Source organism: Styela clava, chromosome 9, assembly GCF_964204865.1.
Source record: "Styela clava chromosome 9, kaStyClav1.hap1.2, whole genome shotgun sequence".
Taxonomy (NCBI): Eukaryota; Metazoa; Chordata; class Ascidiacea; order Stolidobranchia; family Styelidae; genus Styela; species Styela clava.
The window spans coordinates 20,616,000-20,638,053 of NC_135258.1; the positions used below are offsets into that span (position 1 = coordinate 20,616,000).

At 35.7% G+C, this 22,054-nt stretch overlaps 2 protein-coding genes and 1 long non-coding RNA gene across 4 annotated transcripts; 2 read left to right on the forward strand and 1 right to left on the reverse strand.

The window, feature by feature from the left end:
* Nucleotides 1-1,995: 1,995 nt before the first annotated feature.
* Nucleotides 1,996-9,284, forward strand: LOC120347394 (uncharacterized). The gene is made up of 2 exons (XR_013477790.1): nucleotides 1,996-2,132; nucleotides 6,418-9,284. It is a non-coding gene; the product is annotated as an uncharacterized LOC120347394 (long non-coding RNA).
* Nucleotides 9,285-14,489: 5,205 nt separating this feature from the next.
* Nucleotides 14,490-20,349, forward strand: LOC120339658 (translation factor Guf1, mitochondrial-like). Of its 2 annotated transcripts, none has more exons than XM_039407827.2 (13): nucleotides 14,490-14,665; nucleotides 15,414-15,528; nucleotides 15,740-15,894; nucleotides 16,202-16,486; nucleotides 16,760-17,027; nucleotides 17,474-17,716; nucleotides 17,946-18,062; nucleotides 18,396-18,568; nucleotides 18,958-19,091; nucleotides 19,290-19,381; nucleotides 19,593-19,722; nucleotides 19,800-19,836; nucleotides 20,017-20,349. In XM_039407827.2, exons 1-13 carry the CDS (start codon nucleotides 14,543-14,545, stop codon nucleotides 20,140-20,142), a joined length of 1,998 nt encoding a protein of 665 aa, XP_039263761.2. In that variant the 5' UTR covers nucleotides 14,490-14,542; the 3' UTR covers nucleotides 20,143-20,349. The 2 variants fall into 2 exon arrangements, with proteins under 2 accessions (XP_039263761.2, XP_077972465.1); XM_078116339.1 differs by having other exon boundaries at nucleotides 14,490-14,644.
* On the reverse strand, nucleotides 19,569-21,175 carry LOC120339660 (transmembrane protein 243-like). The gene is made up of 3 exons (XM_039407828.2): nucleotides 20,983-21,175; nucleotides 20,535-20,699; nucleotides 19,569-20,317 (listed from the first exon to the last, which is right to left on the reverse strand). The coding sequence occupies exons 1-3, from the start codon at nucleotides 21,037-21,039 to the stop codon at nucleotides 20,165-20,167; spliced, it is 375 nt and encodes a 124-aa protein (XP_039263762.2). The 5' UTR covers nucleotides 21,040-21,175; the 3' UTR covers nucleotides 19,569-20,164.
* Between the last annotated feature and the right edge of the window lie 879 nt (nucleotides 21,176-22,054).

Consider the following 22,054-nt stretch of genomic DNA (forward strand, 5'->3'; position numbering starts at 1 on the left):
AACAAAACATCGGGCCTCCATTTGCCTCACTAAATTCTTTTATTTCCCTTCATATAAATCGCTGTAAAACGCTGTATTCTTTGCACAAAAGCTTCCATATGTAATAGCAGGATATATTAATTCAAAACTCGTACTCGCATCCGCTTTAATGAATTTATAGAATAAAACAAAAAAGAAAATCAGGAGTCTTATTTTTCACGCCATATTAATATTTTTGACCTTTCCCCGAGCATCGACCTATTTGTTTACTTGGCCACGTGACATTGGCCAATCAGCAAGATGCAAAAAGTGACGTAACAATGCTTCCTTTTCGCATCCGCTCAGACAGATTTTCAGGCGTGGTCGTAAACATTATCTCGTTTTCGCGTTTTAGAACTCCATTCGTTAGTTTTCAGTTGTGTTTCGGAAATTCAAATATAGATCAGATAATTCAATGATCAATCTGTCTTCTTAGGAGTTGTAATTTAATTGCAGGAATAAAAATTAGTTATTAGCAGTGATAGATAGACTAGACTAAAATTCTTCACCGGTATTTTTAAAAAACAGATTGTTGTATGCGATGAATCATAATGATGATTTAAAACAAATGCCCCATTTTGCAGGCGCCAACTCGCGAAACCACTCGTAAAATAAGCCCCGGAAATTTTGCAATGGTAAGGTATAGGAAGAATTTTCCGGGGTCAAAGGTCGGGGAAAAGTCCATGGGATAAGGATAGGATTTACATATTTATCCCGGGGGAGAGGAAAGCCGATAAGACGGCTTATTCATATGGCGAACCACGGCCTCTCGTCCGGTTACTATTCCAAGTCGGGTATGGGATTAGATTTACTGTATTGTTTGTTTTCGGAAGCATGGACTCAATCAATCAAGTTTATTCGGTCACTCTGGTACAAACAAAACACAAAACAACAACAAAGGGACAAACAAAATACAGAGGACCTGGAAGACGGGCATAACTTAATAAAAAAGTTAAATACGCACAAGTACGTGCCCGTCCCCCAAAAACAGAATAAAACAAAAACACGATGTAACATCGGGCAACAACTTTTAAATTCAAATTAAAATGTGCGACGTGTATGTGCTTTTCCTATACAGATATATGGATTAAAACACTCGCTGACGAAAAATGGTGATGTTGTGGGCCTGTAGGGATTATTATTAGTTAATTAGACCATATTTTTAACAGTAAGAAAAAAAGTAATTCCAGTTAGAACAAGATTTCTTCTGAATTTGAAAAAGGTAGAAAAAATGAAATTTACGTTAAATACTTAATTGGCTTTCATAGGAATAACCCGTTAGTTAAAAAACACGTTATCTTGCCCTTGAGCAAGACAAACTAGTACAAGCCAGTTTTTAATCACTCGACCTCTAATAGCTAACTATTTAATTGGCTACAGACACCCTTCTAAATCGTTTTACAAGAATTGCCGAGACTTAATTACGGCATTCTTACTTTATTTATTATAAACGATATCCACGTAAAAGCTAAACCCTAAAGGCATAACAGGCGTCTCGACTATTGTATATAAACGGACAATAATTCTTTAAAATTAACTGACTGGTTTTGATCTTGTATCTATATTCTGCTCTGTGTCGTCAATACAAGAATTATAAGGTTGGTGACTTTGTAATATATTCGTTGTCTGCTGGGTTAAGCTCTGCGCTAACTGAGTCAGAGGTAAATTGGAAGTCTGGTTTAAACTCTAGTTAACCGAGAGTTTATGCTTTTCACTAAGCTCTGTTTAGGATTGCTTTAAGATAACAAGCATCCTATAAATTTGGTGCCCTGAACAACTGAATGCAACCTTCTTGAGAGGAACAGATCAACGGAGGAACACAACCAGCAACGACGACAGATCAATGCACGGAATCTCAAAAAAATAGAGGAACACAAGATAAGTTCACGTTAATATTATATCCTATAAGTCGCATATACGGGTCCATGCTAATCTAATAGATCTCCTATCTTTCAACAGTTAACGACATTTTACGATTATCGACGAAAAAACAACTCTACGACATCGACACGAGGATCCGGATCAGCGACTATTGACGCGAAGAAGACGAAATCGCCTAAGGATATTTCTACGGACATTCTGTATTTCATTCAATTTACTGCATATTAATTTTGGTATGTACTGCAATTTTCTTTCCTCTTTCTTTTGTTATAATCCGTATCTCCCATGAGAGCTAGTGTCTTCCCATTTGATTTATTTAAAAAGGCCAAATCTAATTTAGCTCCAACCGATAAGAGTAGTGAATTACCTAAGCCAGAAGACGTATTAAAACCACCCTTAATTATTAAATCTCAGTTGCCCGATAATAATAATATGCAGCCAACTAAGCAGTCGCCTAAACCGTCGTCTAGTCAAAATTATGATCTATTCGAACCTATACCTTCGTCGTCGTCAAATAGGAAACCGTTATCACATTTTAGATATAATGATCGTGATAATATTAAAATCCCGCAATTTTGGGTTCACTCTCCCCTTTTATGGATTCGATGTGTTGAATCTGCTTTTTCTAGAGCTGATATTACATCAGAAACAAGAATGTTTGATGAAGTATTAGCTGTTCTTGATAGTTCAATAATTGAAAAAATAGGGGCGGATTTGCTAGACATAAGCGCTACAAATCCGTATACGGAACTTAGAGAAGCCCTAGTAAAAAATTATGCACCGACGGAAGACCAAATGATTTCGTCATTTCTCAACTCAGGGGATTTAGGTGACCAACTGCCGTCAGATTTGCTAAAAAAATTAAAATTACTTATAAATCCAGATCATAGAGGGGACCCTTTTGCTCGTGCTTTACTGAAAAAATTATTTTTGGAAAAATTGCCTAAGGCAATGCAGTCAATTCTAGTTGCGTCGGACGATGATAGTTTAGAAGAGTTAGCAGAGAAGGCCGATAAGATTTATAGAAATTCTAATAATTCACCTGATTCAAGTTATATTAAAAGTCAGACCCAAAATAAGTTGATGGAAGCTAAAATTAATACGTTAACTGATAGTGTTAATGCCTTAACTAATCAGTTGCAAAATCAAACTTTAACTTCAAATAATACTGATATTCGAACTAAGTTTTATCCCAGGTATCCGAGATATAATACTAATTGGCAGCCCAGGGGACGTTTTCAATCGAACTTTAGACAGCCCTTTAATAACCATAGATTCTCAGCTCCAAATAGATTTCAAAATTCACCTAGGAACGGTAATTTCAATTACCGTTATTCCAACCCAAACACTTCATCTCCTAGCGGATGGTGTTTCTATCATTCGACTTTTGGTCGAAATGCTTTTAAATGCGAGCCTGGTTGTACGTTTCAGGGAAAAGGACTGGCCACTCAGTTTCGACGCTAACTAAGCGTGGCACATCTCACTCTAATAAGCGTCAATTATTTTTATACGATCCCGATTCCAATAATAAGTTTTTAATAGATTCGGGAGCTGAAATTAGTATTTTGCCATCAAGTAAATATGCCGTTCATAGGAAATGTCATAAAACTTTACAAGCAATTAACGGTACTTCAATATCTACCTTTGGTAAATTACGTTTAAATTTAACTTTTAACCACGATGTACTTTTACCGTGGTCATTTACGATAGCTGATGTGCCCATACCAATTATAGGAAATGATTTTTTAACCCATTATGGACTTCTAATTGATTTTAAAAATAAGGTTGTAATAGACCCACTTTCTCAAAACATTATAAGAACAACTACTGGTAATTTAAATTCTGTTTCCGCGTACTCATCACCTAAGAATAATAATGATGATGAATATGAAGCCTTATTAAATAAATTCCCAAAGATATTGATAGAAGACTATAAGTCACCGAAGCGTAATCATAATGTTAGTCACAGAATAGTAACAACCGGATTTCCAGTTCATGCGAAACCGCGACGTCTAGCGCCATTAAAAGCAGCCGCCGTTAAAGCCCAAATTAATAAAATGTTAAACCAGGGAGTTGTATCGCCCTCTAGTGGAGAGTGGTCATCACCCATCACAGTAGTCCTTAAGAAAAATGGGGATATAAATAACCCAGACCATTATAGGCTATGCGGGGATTTTAGATTACTCAACCTACAGACAAAGAAGGATACTTATCCTATACCCCATATTCAATCTTTTACCAATGAAGTTAGGGGGTGTACTGTTTTTTCAAAAATTGACTTAAAATCGGCTTATTTTCAAATTCCGTTACACCCGGATAGTCGTGAAAAATCTGCGATTACTACGGGGTTTAACAAGGTTAAATGGAACGTCATGCCCTTCGGCCTTAGCAACAGTCAGGCTAGCTTCCAGCGGTTAATAGATGATGTTACTAGGCAATTAACTAATGTATTTGCATATGTTGATGACATTCTTGTATATAGTAAAACTGTAGACGAGCATAAGCAACATTTGCATAAATTATTTGAAACTTTAAATGAATATGGCCTAGTAATTAACAGAGAAAAGAGTTCATTTGGAGTTGATAAGCTAATCTTTTTGGGTTTTTTAGTTGATAAGGAGGGTATTAAACCAATGGAATCTAAAGTTAAAGCGTTAAGAGAATTTCCCTTACCTCAGACAAAACGGCAGTTACGATCGTATTTAGGCGCCTTCACGTATTATCAACGGTTTTTACCCAATTGTGCTTGTATTTTAGCTCCTTTACATAAACTAGCAGCCAATTATGTTTCTAAAAATCAGCCTGTAATATGGACAGCCGACACTAAATTAGCTTTTGAAAAGTCCAAAAATGCTCTGAGTGATTTTATTATGCTTAATCACCCGAAACCGGATGCAGAACTTTCCATAGCCGTCGACGCAAGTCTAACTGGTGTTGGCGCTATCTTACAACAAAAGATAGGAGAGCACTGGGAACCTCTCTCAGTTTTCAGCAAAGCTCTCAATACTGCCCAGCAAAAATATTCTACATTTGATCGAGAACTTCTAGCAGTTTTTCTGAGTATTCGTCACTTTCGCTACTATGTTCAAGGTCGGGAATTCTTTATTCTTTCCGATCACAAACCTCTTTCTTTTGCTCTGCACAAAAACATGGAGAGAACTTCACCTCGGCAAAGTAGACATCTAGATTTCATCAGTCAATTCACTTCTGATATCAGATATATACCTGGTTCTGCAAATATCGTAGCTGATGCTCTATCCAGATCAACAATTGCAGCGATTTCCGATCTTTCTCCTTCTCTTTCTCTTACTTCTATCGCTCAAGAGCAAAACACGGACCCAGAAATACAGGCATTGTTAAATAATCCCATGAGTTTACAATTAGACTTTGTTGATACCTCAGTTCCAGGCTTAACTTTAATTTGTGATTCTAAATTACCCAATAAGAGACCAGTTGTACCTAGGAAATTTAGGAAAAAAATTTTTGACACTTTGCATAATCTTAGCCACCCTGGACTTAGAGCTACTCAGCATTTAATTCAAGCTAGGTATGCATGGCCAAATATGAATTCAGATATTAGGAAAATGTGTCGAGCTTGTATCCCATGCCAGAAATCTAAAATAACTAGACATACTATTTCACCCTTACAACCTATTTTAGCTCCCAATAAAAGATTTTCAGAAGTAAATACTGATATAATTGGACCTTTGCCAGTTTCGAACGGTTATTCTTATTTATTAATTACGGTTGATAAATTTACCCGTTGGGCCGAAGTAACGCCAATGCGAGATATAACTGCCGAAACTGTCGTTAAAACTTTTCTTTTATCATGGGTAAGTAGATTTGGATCTCCAACGGTAATAACTACTGACCGGGGTGCTCAATTTAGAAGTTCTTTGTGGGACAAAATGATAAAATTTTTAGGAAGTCAGCATATATGTACTACAAGTTATCACCCTTGTAGTAATGCAACTGCTGAGCGACCCATTAGACAAATTAAAGCTTCACTTATGGCACAATGTTCAAACAACCATGAGTGGTATCAAAATTTAAGTTTAGTTTTGTTAGGGATACGTACTGCAATAAAATTAGATTTAAGTTTATCCTCGGCGGAATTAGTATACGGATCATCCTTACGTTTACCTGGGGATTTTTTTCAAACAATATAAACCTGGACTTAGAATCACCTAATGAATTTATAGCGCGTCTTAGACAATTCGTCCAAGACTTAAAACCAACAAACCCAAGAATACCAGAAAATAGAAAAACCTTCATATTTAAAGAATTAAAAGATTGCACACATGTATTTTTACGTGTTGATGCAGTTAAAAAACCTTTGATACCGCCTTATATTGGTCCATTCCAAGTGTTAGAAAAACATGCAAAGTACTATAAAATAGATATTAATGGTAATCCTCAAACTGTTAGTATAGATAGAATAAAACCGGCGCATATCGAAACAGAACTAGAAATACCAACTGAGCCGAATACTGAAACAGCGTTATTGTTTTTAAACAGGCCTGAACCGCCAACAACAACGCGTTCCGGCAGAACGACACGCCACAACCGCCAGCATGATTACGCTTATTATTAGTTTTCTCGTAAATGTATGTATATATTCTTATGCTTTTTCTTTTAACTCCCCTAGCCCAACAGTGTCAGTGAATTTTTGTGATCCAAAAGTACCCGTAGCAGAATATGCCATACCGGAACCACCAAATTGTAAACGAAATACTATCACCCGCGTAGATTATTGCGATGCCACGGTACATAAATTATCTTCAGCATACACTAATATTACAGTGTATGTCTGCCAAAAATCTGTCACAGAATGGCAGGCAACTAGATTCTTTTTTGGTTCAATTTATGACAAATCTAAATCTTATATGGCTGATCCTCCAACTTCTTTATATTGTCAAGATTGGGTTCATTCTCTCAAAGCTGAAAATATTGGTGATTTGAAAGTAACCTCAGAAAATACTTGGTCTACTGATAATGAAGTAAAATACGAATATAATTGGCCAACAACCACAACTGGGAAAATTTTTAATGCACATTTGGCTCTTACAACAATTTATTATGACCATATAAAAGGTATTCTTTTAGGCCCATTTTCAGGATTATCCACTTGCAGTATTAATTCCGGATCATGTACTGTAGGTACTCAAACAATTATTTGGAAAAATTACCCATTAATAGATTGTCCCCCTTTTAAAAATTTCAATTCGAAAATGGCATTGCATTATAATGCGTCGGGTGACATTTACCGATTAGACTTTCCGGAGTTGGGAGCCAGCATCCACCAATGGGGTTCATGTGGTGCTTATGTTCAAAGATGTTTTAATACAAAAACATTTTGTACAAATAATGCACTTTTATTTGAAACTCACAAATGTTCTTCATTGAAAGCTGCTGGTTTCATCAATTCTAAATACCCAAAACTAAGGTATAGTTCCGTAGTGGTAGATTCTGTTTCTAGCACTCTGACTGGCTTTATTCAGGAAAATACTGACAGGGTAACCGAGGTAATTGTTAATATATCATCAGACATCAATTACCTCGAGTGTCAACTGGAAAGTATTCTAACCCGAATATACAAAACTCTAAGTAAACAATATCCAGGTCAAATTTTAAATGAAGTGTTAGGAGCCAAACATGCTGCTATAACGGTAGGGGATATCCTCACAGAAATACACTGTGAGCAAATAAACGTTACTATATTACGATCACTATACTATAATAATACTTATGCAACAAGGCCACTTGTAACGTTTCTCAACAAAAATAATGTTACCATAGTTGCGCAGATATTTACAGATACGAATGTCTACGCAGGTATACATTTTTTTGAAAACTTCGTCTCCGGACGAACATTTACTTTTGCAATCAATGGGCGATACTATACGTATATCAATTACACGCTAACTCATACAAATGCCCACATACAATCTCTAAGGCCTTCTTTAACCAAAATCAACGAAACCTTTAAACCAATGGAATATCAAAAGATATTCCAAGATATGCCCCACGGAGGACACTCAGGCTTCGAATATCTCAATAATATTCTAATTTCGATCAATCACCTGAACTTGATCAAAGAAAAGATATTATTGGATCACAAGTCGTCCTCCGAAACAAATACAAACAACCAATTCACTACAACTAAAAACAAAGTTGAAGACAACTTTGTAAACGCTTTATCATTTATCAGTCATCCAATTTTGTCGGCTTTCTACATGCTAGCATGGCATTTAGGAATGTTTTGGGGTATTGTATTGACCATACTCATCATAAAGCGTATGATACCAATGCTCAAAACCTCGTCAACGCCTGTATATAACAGAGCTAGACAATTTTGGATGAATTTTAGAAACCCCGCTCAGGAACTTAATCCTGTAGAACCTTTGCCAAACGTAAATAGAACAAATAGAGAAGACACTGAGACTGCTGTACCTATACATGCCCCCCATACTTCCAATAACCTACCCAATCTATACCCCAATCTTCCTTCTTGAAATTTTCACCTCTCTTGGTGACATGTTTTTTCTTATTTACATTGTATTGTATCACATATTTTGTTTGGTGAATATATACTTGAATAAATATTTCAGAATAAAAAATAAAAAAAAATATGAAAAAAAAAAAAAGTATATATTGGTTTATTGTTATCATTTTATTATGTTTTTCGTGATTGAAAATTGAATTAATATTTCATCTTCAGGGATAACTTTAAATCACTCAATTTATGACGTTATAATTTCAATTTTACGATATATTTTCAATTTCACTTACAATTTTATGTTTTTCTCTTTGTTATTTTTTTAGAAATCTGTACAATTTTTGACACGTTTGTTATGCCGAAACCCCGAACTCCGTTCTTTAGGGCCGAATTATTATGTAGGGATTATTATTAGTTAATTAGACCATATTTTTAACAGTAAGAAAAAAAGTAATTCCAGTTAGAACAAGATTTCTTCTGAATTTGAAAAAGGTAGAAAAAATGAAATTTACGTTAAATACTTAATTGGCTTTCATAGGAATAACCCGTTAGTTAAAAAACACGTTATCTTGCCCTTGAGCAAGACAAACTAGTACAAGCCAGTTTTTAATCACTCGACCTCTTATAGCTAACTATTTAATTGGCTACAGACACCCTTCTAAATCGTTTTACAAGAATTGCCGAGACTTAATTACGGCATTCTTACTTTATTTATTATAAACGATATCCACGTAAAAGCTAAACCCTAAAGGCATAACAGGCGTCTCGACTATTGTATATAAACGGACAATAATTCTTTAAAATTAACTGACTGGTTTTGATCTTGTATCTATATTCTGCTCTGTGTCGTCAATACAAGAATTATAAGGTTGGTGACTTTGTAATATATTCGTTGTCTGCTGGGTTAAGCTCTGCGCTAACTGAGTCAGAGGTAAATTGGAAGTCTGGTTTAAACTCTAGTTAACCGAGAGTTTATGCTTTTCACTAAGCTCTGTTTAGGATTGCTTTAAGATAACAAGCATCCTATAGGCCTACTTCAATTATATTGCAAAAATAACACAGTGACAAATTTTTTTTTACTAAAAAACAAGCTTGGTAAATGGATTGGATGTTCCATAGCAGTCTATGCACAAATCATGGATTGGGGTGTTGGGTTCTTTTGTCGTTTTCGGTTGGTTCACTTTAAAATCATTGTATCCGTTCCAATGCTTCCAACATTAATATCGAATTTCCACGCACGACCACCATTCAGCCATTCCAACAGGTGCAGTGATCCCATCTTTTCTACGCTCTGTTCCATCATCTTGGTGGTGGAGGAAGCCGTAACCGACCAGCGGTTACGTGAACCACCCAACGACGGCGAGGAGTCCAGCAATCCTCTGGCACATAACCATCCCTGCATGGGATTCGAACCTGCGAACCCACGCAGAGTGGTTAGAGGTGCGGTGGCGAGCGTATTCCTAACGCTTAGCCCGTTGAGCCACACCACCGCGGGATTGCTGCATTGAGTTGTTGGAGCGTAATGGACCTTTCCCTGAGCATCGACTTCCTTGTTTACTTTGTGACATTGGCCAATCAGCAAGATGCAAAAAGTGACGTACAATGCTCCCTTTTCGCATCCGCTCAGACACTTTTCTCACTCAGACAGATTTTCAAGCGTGGTCGTGCACATTACCTCATTTTTGAACTCTATTCGTTAGTTTTCTGTTGTGTTTCGGAAACTTAAATATAAATCAGATAATTCAATGATTACTCTGTCTTCCTAGGAGTTTTAATTTAATCGCAGTAATAAAAAATTAGTGTAGAAATAGCTCTGATAGACTAGGCAAAAATTCTTTACCGATACTTTTAAAAAACAGATTGTTGTATTCGATGAATCATAATGCTGGTTTGAAACACATACCCCATCTTACAGGCGCCAACTCGCAAAAGCACTCTTAAAATAGCCCCGAAAATTTTGCAATGGTAAAGTATAGGAGGAATTTTTCGGGGGTTAAAGGTCGGGGAAAGGTCCATTGGTTGGAGCAATGACATTAAACAACATGATAGGCAACTCTGACGTCACTCCATAAGACTACATGCGAAAGATTGTATTTCATGATACGCTCCAATGCACATATTTCTCGTCGCCTTTCGCGACCGTTTTCGCTCGCTTTTGCTACTCGGCGTCTTCTTTACGTGTAGTACCTGACTTTTTGCGCCTGTAACGAAAAAAAATAATTCCTATATCTAAGAAGTTTTGCTCACTTGGCAAGCTGGAATGGCAGACAAGCTGTAGAGAGTAATTCTGGACATCATAGACGTTTTTTTTTTATTATCAGAGAAGGTTACAAACGCGATAGCGTAAAGATTTGTGTGCAACATTTTGCAGATAATGACAAAGTTCAAAGTTAGTAATTTTAATGTTTGCGCTTAAACATTGAAATTTCATTTAAAGAGGGTGTCATACAAAACAGAAAAACTGTTTTTACTTCTCCTAACGGTGCTGTGATACAATTCCATAACACAAAGTTTGCACCTATCGAACTTGCTTTAGTAGGTGAATTTATTAGACATATTACATATTCAGTTAATCGTAGGTAGCATTGCTGGTACATAATGCCTCGTAGATAGGTTTGTGTCTAAATTTAGCTAATAGCCCACTAATTAATATTATCTTCTATGCAGGAGGTTGCAGGACTGAAACTTAACTTGCAGCCTTACCGATCAGCTGACGATGCTAATTTAGTTTGGCTCCAGCAAGTCTTCATGAAAGACTTGTGTGAATGAAAACTACCCATATGTTTTTCTTTCCTCCGATTTTAGAAGACAAATTTATTCTGAGGGATTTCGCATATAATTCTCATTGATTGTTAGCTGTTGATAATTCCTATTAATTGTGAATTCTGATTATAACAAAAATTTTGACGTAATTCACTGGCACCTTTTTCTTGTCAATACTCCAAGCTGAGGTAATAAACAAGACAATACAATCTTTTCATCTGGGAGCAAAATATGCACACTAATTAAAAGTTTGACTCATTGAGATGATACATCACGACAGAAAATACAAGTTAAAGATATGTATGACCATCACATGGTAATTGAAATCAAAAAAAAAATTAATAGGGGTTGTGGAGTATGAAAAGTTCAAGACAAAGAAAAGTTCATAGCTCATGAACACTCAATTTTGCCTTCATTGCTTTGTGAAGGCAAAAGGCTGAATTGGTTTATCTTTGTGATAGCAACGATTTTGTATTTAATATAGCGAGATTTTTTTTTAATTTGATTGAAGTGATATTATTTCCCAAAGCAATGCTTGAATCGTCTAGAATCTACTTTAGATGGATCAGTGGTGTCAAACTCATGGGTTTTCGAGAGCCGCATTGCATTTTGGAAATTGTAAAGAGGGCCGCAAACAGTTTTTGATTATGTATACTTGAAAGATATTTTTAAGATAGTTTTAGTTTGTGACATATATTGTGATGCAACTAAACAGTTGGATTAAGTTTTATTATTTTCTTCAATTTCAAATGCAATTACATATTAATATTTGCACTCCACTATTATTGCAAGTTACTGTATTTATTACCAAAAATCATAAAATTTTATGTACAACCATCAAAATCATTTTTGAACAAGCTTTGGATAAGGAAAGAATAATACATACACTAAAAATGACTTAATCTAAATATATGGACCTAAAATTAACAGAAATACTACAGTAAAAACTCAATGTTTTTTTTAATTACATTTGTCCTGGCGTTTGGCATCTTTTTTGTGTCACCAGCATACTAGGGCCAGGCTGAAATGATTTTATAGTATCAACTCTAACAAACGAGGTCACATGATCATGAGTTAATCTGGATCTTTGCGAATGTTTAATTAATTCCAGTAATGCAAAAAAGTTGCTTCGAAAATGCCACCTTCTTCATGTACTTTGCGTTTAATTTATTCGCTCAAGTGTTTTATTCAAGTATTCTTTTGCTAGCTTGATATGTATTCCTAATTGGTTCAAAATGTAAACAAAAATAATTAATTTTTCAAAACTAATTTCAGTAATTTGTTTTCTGTGTGAATAAACAATTTTACTTTAAAAGATTTGAAAAATCTATTACATTTAGATAAAAAAAAACTTCCAAAATACTATTACAATTATTGTTAATCGTTCGAGGGCCGCACAGGAAGTTCTCTGGGGCCGCGAGTTTGACATCCCTGGTCTAGATGGAGGTTGTCCAAAATATATAACAGTATTTTATCATGAATCATGATTATACCCTTTCCTGAATTTCTGCTATGGTAGTGAGTGACCCGTAATCCTCATTTTCCACAGCTGTTTTAAGTATGTCTGGCGTGTTTTGTGCTTTTTTACAAATAAGACTGCTTATGCAATCTTACGATTTGGAATTTTTGTTATTTTCCTCAAGCCCTGCAGGATGTGGGGGCCATACACAACTCTACCGGAGGGTCAAATGTCTTTGCATGCCTCCATTGGTTGTTCTTCTATTGCAAACATTTATGGAGTACTCTAATTATATTTATTTGAACCACACTGTCACTGATGTGTCGTCAGACTTCTGATATCTCCTCTTCTGCTACAGTTGTCCTGTGAATAAATAATAGGAAATTGAGGTTAGACAAATAGTTAAAAGTTTTGCTTTATATCGGATTAATTTCTTGATTGATATACTTACTATTTTTGCTATTGCCTCTTGTGCTGCAGGAGTCTCACAATGCTTACCCAGATTTGTCCACAACTTTCACATCTGAAGAAAGAGAGGAGATTTATTAATTTTCGTTAAGAATAAATAAATAATGTCTATATGATTTAGAATGGAAAAACTAATAAATCCAATATCTCATGTTTTATGTAAAAAATGTTTTACTGAATTTGGTATATAAAGCAACTAATAAAGGGGTTTAGTCAGAAAATTACAAGCATTCGTGGCTCCAAATACTTGAGAGATCAGACTATACAATATAGACCGGTATGAGTAAAATGTTAGGTGAACTTGTTAACCCTTTGATTCAATACGTAAATAAAAGTGAATGAGCAATAGTATGTTACAGCAGTGAGTATATATCCTCACTGATTGAAAAAATCCAAATGGAGGAGCATGAACTATTTGAAATCATAAGGGTTAGGTAAACATGCAATTTCGGCAAATGGGCAACTACGTAGCGTACTGAATTAATAACTTCGTAGTATTTGGCAAAAGCTGGCTTTTCCACATGTACTTAACAATGCGATGCCCGGGTGTGATATACAACAATAGTATTCACCTTAACTTTTTCCGATTTCTTTTTACCTCAACTTTCCAAAATATCATTAAAATGGACAACAACTGTCAAAGCAGGCACAAACACCATTCGCGCTATGCCTTGAAAACAGCACACATCCGCACGTTTTCGTCTCGTCAAGTATGTGCATTGGAGCGTGCTATCGGATACGATCTTCGGCCAAAAATGCCGCAGTTGCGCATCATAAGTTGGAGTCAAAGTGACTATAAAGTGTTATAGTCACTTTGGATAGGATAGGGATAGGATTTACATATTTATCCTGGGGGAGAGGAAAACCGATAAGACGGCTTATCCATATGACGAACCACGGCCTTTCGTCCGGTTACCATTCCAAGTCGGGTATGGGATTAGTTTTACTGTATTGTTTGTTTTCGGAAGCATGGACTTGGTGGTGGAGGAAGCCGTAACCGACCAGCGGTTACGTGAACCACCCAACGACGGCGAGGAGTCCAGCAATCCTCTCGAACATAACCATCCCTGCATGGGATTCGAACCTGCGAACCCACGCAGAGTAGTTAGAGGTGCGGTGGCGAGCGTATTCCTAACGCTTAGCCCGTTGAGCCACACCGCCGCGCCCTAACTAAAACAAACTGAGTTTGGTCGCGGACCCGCGTTTTGCCGGACCCAGAATGGCGGCCGATCCTCACCTGTGTTATAGTCACCTTGGATGGAGTTGGAGTCAAAGCCAAATTAACCAACCAAAATTGCCTGAAGTTTGCAGGGCACAAATTGAACTGTATTTGATGAACGCATGGCGAAGTACTGAAATAGCAGTAGTTCTGATATAGTACGGTACCGTATGTCTGTATGTCTGAGTCTAGGAATCAGCGAGTAGGCTAATATATTGCGATATTATTTGTTAAAATGAATCTCAGCCGTTCGTTATTTGTGGCTGTAGCCGAGGTGAATTTGGTTGGATATGCTAGAAATGGAAGAAACTTATATCGATCTGTTCAGCAAATACCGGTAAGGCTTTTATCATCAAAAGTAAGTCAGGTTTTTAATTTTTTACATCAGTCAGTCAGTACCGGTACGGGTACCGGTACCTATCTGCCTATATTGTCATGAGGATTTACATATTTATCACAGGAGAGGAAAGCCACAAGATGGCTTAATCATATTGTGAACCACTGCCTCTTGTCCGGTTACCTGTACCAGTTTGTGTCCTGTACCCGGTATCCATGGTCTATGGTGGAAGAAGCCATAACGAACCAGCTGAGCAGCGGTTACGTCTGTACGTGAACCGGCCTACAGCGGTGAGCAGTCTAGCAATTCTCCCGCACATAATTATCCCCTACTGGATTCAAACCTGCGAACCCATGCAGGATAATCATAGGTGCTTTGGCAAACATGTGTACTTTCAGACTTTAGTATGGTGGAAAAATAAATTACTGATTACTCTACAAGTGGTGTCGTCTATTTTGACCTCCTGATGTTCATTTCTGCATTGTCATTTTATTTCTATTTGCTTTTATATGTTACAATTGTTTCATTCGTGTTTGAATATTCATATCATTAACTAAAACTTTACTATCATTATCACAACTATATTGTGCGTAAATGCACAATTTATAGATCATAACATATATAATTTTAATATATATAATAATAATAATCTTAATGCTCATAAAACCATGTAGACATCTAAAAAATAAAAGAATTTTAATGTCCGAGTATACTTATTCAATTACAAGGTTGTTATAGTTCCTTTTCGAAACTTTATTTTTCTATACAGAAAACATCAAAACAGATTGATTTGTCAAATTTTCCACCAGACAAGATTCGAAATTTCGGTATTATTGCTCATGTTGATCATGGAAAAAGTACACTTGCTGACAGATTGTTGGAAAGTTAGTGTCCTACGCTAATTAGATTACTGTTGTAACCCTTAGCTTGAATGATTACGAATCAACCAAACTATAATGACCAAACTGGAATAACAGTGGCGTCAGTGGCAAATTGACTAAAATGTCTAATTTTGTGATTGGATTACCGTATGTTCTCTATTTCTCAAAACTTTTTATCCACGCATTTATAATATTAGAAATCCTTCATTTCCAGTTACTGGAGCAATAGAGGCCAGCGCTAGCAACAAACAAGTTCTTGACAAGTTACAAGTTGAGAAAGAAAGAGGGATCACTGTGAAAGCACAAACTGCATCAATAACTTATTATCATAAAGGCGAAGAGTATTTATTGAATCTAATCGACACTCCGGTACTTCTCAATTTAGAACATTGTATTCTCACTATGTCAGGTCTTTGTAGTTGTAGCGAAAAAAAGAAGAAGCTGCAGAGGACACACAGCTTCTAGTTCTTCCAAACGCTTTGAGGTGTCAGTGTCACCCATTGTGCCTTCAGTGCACAGTACTAATTCCATTGTAACCCCACCCGTACTTACTATTAGTATTGAATTCTTTATATTTTGTTCTGGTTACTTTTTGACATCACAGTAGTTGTCGTTGTACCCAATTGAGACTTGGATCATATTAAATCCAAAAATTTTATATATCTTCTAATTTCAGGGTCATGTTGATTTTTCTTATGAAGTTTCACGGTCTCTTGCAGCATGTCAAGGCGTTCTTCTCGTGGTTGATGCTTCTCAAGGTGTAGAAGCACAAACTCTGTCTAATTTCTATTTGACTATGGATGCAGGAATCGATGTTATTCCAATTATTAATAAAATTGATTTAAAAACTGCAAATGTTGATGCAGTTTGCCAAGAAATGGAAAAGTTTTTTGACATTGATCGAAAAGATATTATTGCGATTTCTGCAAAAACAGGAATTAATGTGGAATCTGTATTAGAGGTTAGTGTTAGTATAATTGACTAACAATTTAGTATTCGGCACTCCAGAAGTAAGATGGCACACAACCTGATAACTCTAACTTGGTACACATACTATGTTAAGATTGTGCACCCTCTTGGTGCACATATCTCGGGAGCACCTAATATTCTGCTAAAAAACTTAATCATACCTCTTTTTCTTGATTATTTTTCCTAGTACTTACTAAATTCTACAACTTGCAACAAATTTTTGAATGCTTTTGCTCCAATACTAAATGCATTATTTTATATTCAGGCTATTATTGATAGACTTCCATCACCAAAACAACACCTTAAATGCTGCAACTCATCTGGACCTCTGAAAGCTCTTGTGTTCGATTCTTGTTATGAAAACTATAAAGGTGTTAACGCTAATATAGCTGTAACTAGTGGCAAGATAAAAACTGGGGATCAGATTACATCACACTTTTTGCAATCTCTACCTAGATCAAAAACAACATATGAGGTGAAAGATGTTGGAATATTGGAACCTGATTTCCACTCAACAGGAGTTCTGTATGCGGGTAAATATGCTTATTTCCAGGAAATTTGTTTTTACTTTGACAGAATCAATTCAAGAATACCTAGTCATTGACATACCATATTTTATGAACTGGGTTATAAGGTGCTCCGTTAATTGATTGCTTGGGATTTTGTTCATATGTAGGCCGAACTGGGCTGTAATGGGCAACCTGTTATGGTACTGGTTTTAAGTGTTGACAATATAGCACTACTTGATTCATACATTAGGCACATCAGCTTATAAGATGTTAGACCGATTTTGGGGAAAAGTGGATTTAAGGTGAGTATTATAGTCCGTAATATACTGTACATGCTTTTTTTTTTTTTGGATTTGGATTGAAGTAGTGTTGTGTGACACCCACAAATAGTAACTGGAATTTTATTTGGATATATCGAACATTTTCATCAGAGATCTACCATAATTCTTTTAATTTTTTACAAATTTTAGGCCAAGTTGGTTGTGTGTACTGTGGCATGAAAACGACAGCCGAAGCAAGGATAGGTGATACATTTCATCATGTTGGAACTCCAGTTGAGGCTTTTGAAGGTTTCAAATCAATGAAACCCATGGTGTTGGGTACAATGTATCCTAATGACCAATCAGAATATATCAATTTGAAGAAATCAATCGATAAATTAACTCTAAATGACAGCAGTGTTACGGTGCATAATTGCAACTGCCCTGCACTAGGTAGGTTGATTATGTACTTGACTAATATGCAGTAAGAACGAACAGACTGTGTACCTAGTTATTCAACCACTGTAGTGTGAATTTGTCTGTATTGTTTGTCCATCTTTAAATAAAAGACCAATCAATAATATAATCTCTGCCTGATCACTTTTTTTTAATAAGTGTTTGATATTACAGAAATAGGATGACATGTTGTGCTATATACTATGCTATATTGACTGTTCATCAGGTGCTGGGTTCAGATTGGGATTTCTCGGATTATTGCACTTGGATGTTTTTAAACAAAGATTGGAACAGGAGTACGATGCTACGGTTATTTGCACAACACCTACAGTGCCTTATAAAGGTATTCATGAATTTCAATCTTACTATTTACCATCATTACTTATCGATCTCGATCTGTTAGACACTTTCGTCGGATGTTACGCGATATCTCACGTAAGCGATGTTGAATCTACTCCAAATTTTGCATGTGCATTCATCATATCGCGGACCAGAAGCCTATTGATTTTGGATGAATTATGTTGTATAATTAGCGAGTTATTAATTAACTAGTGGTGGGACAAGTGGTGTCGCTATTGAGTCAGAGTGAAGGAGTCGAAACCGTAGATCGATAAGTCGGCGGTCTCCGATTGCTATTTAGTCTTTTTATGAATCTTATTTTACCTTTAACTTACAGCAATTTTATCATCTCCCGCTCAAATAAAAAAGCATGGATCCGATGAAATGACAATATCAACCGCAGGGGATTTTCCTGACTTATCATGGATAAAAACATTTCTTCAACCAATGGTTACTGGAACTGTGATGGCACCTGCAAAGTATCTTGAGGCAGTAATAGACTTGTGTGAGGTATATATCATTTTCATGTGATACCTGATATGAAAGACATCAATATATATAGATACAAGTATTTTCCTAGTTGTCACTTTTCAATTGAATCGGTGTTTTGTTCTACTGTGGACAACTTCTTGTTTATCAGCACTGGGTTATTTCATAAATCCCCTATTGCATTGCATTGCCGTAAAGGCCATACATTGTCAAATGATAAGGCACCCTTCATTATGTGAATGTGCTTTAGCTTCGCCTAGGAATGTCACAATAGTTTCAACAGGTGGGCTTAAATTGGCTATTGAAATGTGAGGAAGTGGATCAACTTAAATAATTTTAATCAGGTGGTCAATAAAAATCATTTAAAATACACTTCTTACCAAATTTAATTTGCACACATATTTTTCAAGAGGAGAAATGGAGTTGAACAAAGTCTTTCCTACATCAATGATAATCGTGTTATTGTTGTTTATCGTCTCCCTCTAGATGAGATTATTGTTGATTTTTATGACAAATTGAAGTCTGTCACATCAGGTTATGGAAGGTGAGTGAATTACTGTTTGCTTCTTTAAGGTGAATACATTGAAGAGATTTTTCTGGTAAGGTGCTGCTTGATATAATATTAAGATTACATTTGAATGGAGTATTAAGTCTGGAAGAAGACTTTCGTGAAACTTGTTTTAGGCATATTGAAAGATATATTCCCTGGCCTAGTGGATTTGAGCTATTTAACTTTTTTTAGTTTTGACTATGAAGATGCGGAGTATGAAGAAACAAATCTTGCTAAAGTTGATATTTTATTGAATGGAAAAATAGTTCCTGAGTTGTCATCAGGTATCAATATATTTATTTACATACAAGGTTTTGGAACTTAATAACTTGTGCGAATCACCCCTAAGGAGGCGAGGAGTCCAGCAATCAGACATAAGTATCTTTCAATGGACTTGAATATAGGTTTCTGATGATATTTATACATGTCAAGCTTCTTCTCATCCCATAGAGTCGTTACATACAAGAAGAATTTTTATGATATTTTTATTTTCAGTATTTAATGAGTCAAAGTATCAGCGAATGGCACGACAAATATGTGAACGACTCAAGGAAACAATTCCACCACAACTATTTCCAATAAATATACAAGCCGTCGTTGGAAGCAAAGTAATAGCAAAGTCATTGTAAGAGCATATATATATATATAAATATAAAAGTACATAAACTAAAAATGAATTGTAACATGTTCACATTTTTTCAGGATAAAACCGTACAAAAGAGATATCTTTCAGAAATTGGTAAGTTCATTTACATTGTTGACATTAATTAATATAATGCACTGTGTCTACCCTATTATAGCAATTCTTTGAATTATAAGAAAAATATGTCATTTAATTCACATCAAGTCATTGTTCCACTTTCATTGTTGAATAAATTCCAATGGCTGCAACTTTGCAAGACATCAAAATTGTTCACAGGGGGGTGGTGACATGACAAGAAAGATGAAGCTTGTTCGAAAGCATAAAGATGAAGAAAAGAGACTTCGAATGATTGGTAAAGTCACAGTGCCAAGAAACGCTTTTGTTAAAGTTCTCCAGGAATGACAGGAAAGCTCTACACATCAAATCATGTGACTGTGTTATTTCCAATACTGTTGAGTTTATGGCAGCTAAAGAAATAGCTGTTTGCGCAGATACAAAGCATCACAACAGAAGCAGAGTTAAAATAAATCAACTTCTTGAACTTTGGATCGACATCTCCTTCCCTATACCAATATATCTGAATAAAATAAATATATTTTTAAACTTTTACTGTTGAGTTTATTTATGAGCCTTACGAAGTACAGTAGTTAGTTTCATACATTGAATTACCATGTGGCCTCGACAAGATGTGTGTTGGAGATTACATCTAATCCCACTGCTTTAAACAATGTACTGACACTGAGGTGGTTTACATAAGATTTCTTAATTATTTGATATTAAAGATTGTAACTCACTAGTATCAGCAACGAGATGCATACAACTACAATGCAGACCCCAAATAGTATATTGTTTGCTCCAAGCTCGCAGTTCCTAGAGGTTAGAGATATGACTGACATTATCACAGTTCCTGCAACTAACACGCTCGTTATGGTTCCCACTATGAGATTGCACAGACGTCCCTGCAATGTTTTATAAGGTGTTATTGTCATCTTAGTTTTGCATGAGATGGAGTATTTATTTTTCTTACATTTATTATTTATACTACAACACAATTCCCATCATTTCAACATACATTCCAAACACCATCGTCAGATTTTATTGCAGTTTTGGTAGCTGAAATTGAGCTTTCATGCTTGCTTTAATTAACAATATCGGTATTATGGTGATGTACAATCTGGTCAAAAGAATTGTAGTAAGCTCTTTAGAACATTTTTATAATCCAATGTACAATTATATTCTTACCCTTCTTGTGCTCACTCCAAATAAAGGCCGATCAAGCACTTCATATCCTCCATCCATTTCTTGGTTGCTAATGATTTTTCAGCCTAGCCCTTGTTAAGTTGTTGCTAATATTGCAAAAGGTGTGTACAGCAGAGTAAGACTGAGAATGGATCAGATTTAAAAATGATTAGCCAAGTCAATTTTTTTGGGTGTTTATTTGTGGCTAGTATTGGAAAAGTGTTGTAATTAGATGTTAAATGCTTTATTCACATGCATGTAAATAATAAAATGAAAATAATGTCCAATCCTCTAACATACATCTACCATAAGATTTAAAAACATGTAAGGTTCTGGTAATTTGCAATGGATAAGCTGGTTTAATTTGTCTTCTCTGCTGAACAAGCCAATAGAAATGAATGATTGATTAAATTCCTTAACATTAGTGAATGTGTGGGCCTGGTTGACTTTACATCTGGAATCATTAAGGCATGAATGGTCGTAAACTGGCAGTCCTAGTACGGCATTGCTAGTTTTTTGGATTACAACTTAGTTCACAATTCTGGAGAAACTATTTTGATGAATTGGTACCAATGACTCTCAGTTCTGCAGTCAGACAGCTTGGTTGTCATGCTAGCTTTCCAAATACCGGTTCATTCCTCGACTACTTTATCTCAGCCTACACTTTGAAATATCACGCATATGGCTGAGCTTGTTCATCAGCTAAAACTATGGCGGTGACAATACACGGTTATCAAATGTTAAGCGCTAAATATGACCAAGCGATAGAGAAGCGCAAACGCACCTAACGACTGGAGTGGGGTTTCCCCTATTATTATGTTTAAGGTTGTCAGTTTTAAGCACCTTAAAATCTATAAACATTCAGCAATACACATTCATCTTAATTTTAGAAAAATTTGCCGGAGTTTTTTATATAACTAATAATATATTGTTTATTTTGAAGAATAATAACTGTATATAAAAATTTGAAACTATTGGATTGATGTTTGAGTTGTGGAAATATGTGAGAACATGTTTCACATGATCTCATGATCACATGATCTGAACACAGCGGTTAATGAATGTTTTCCCAAGC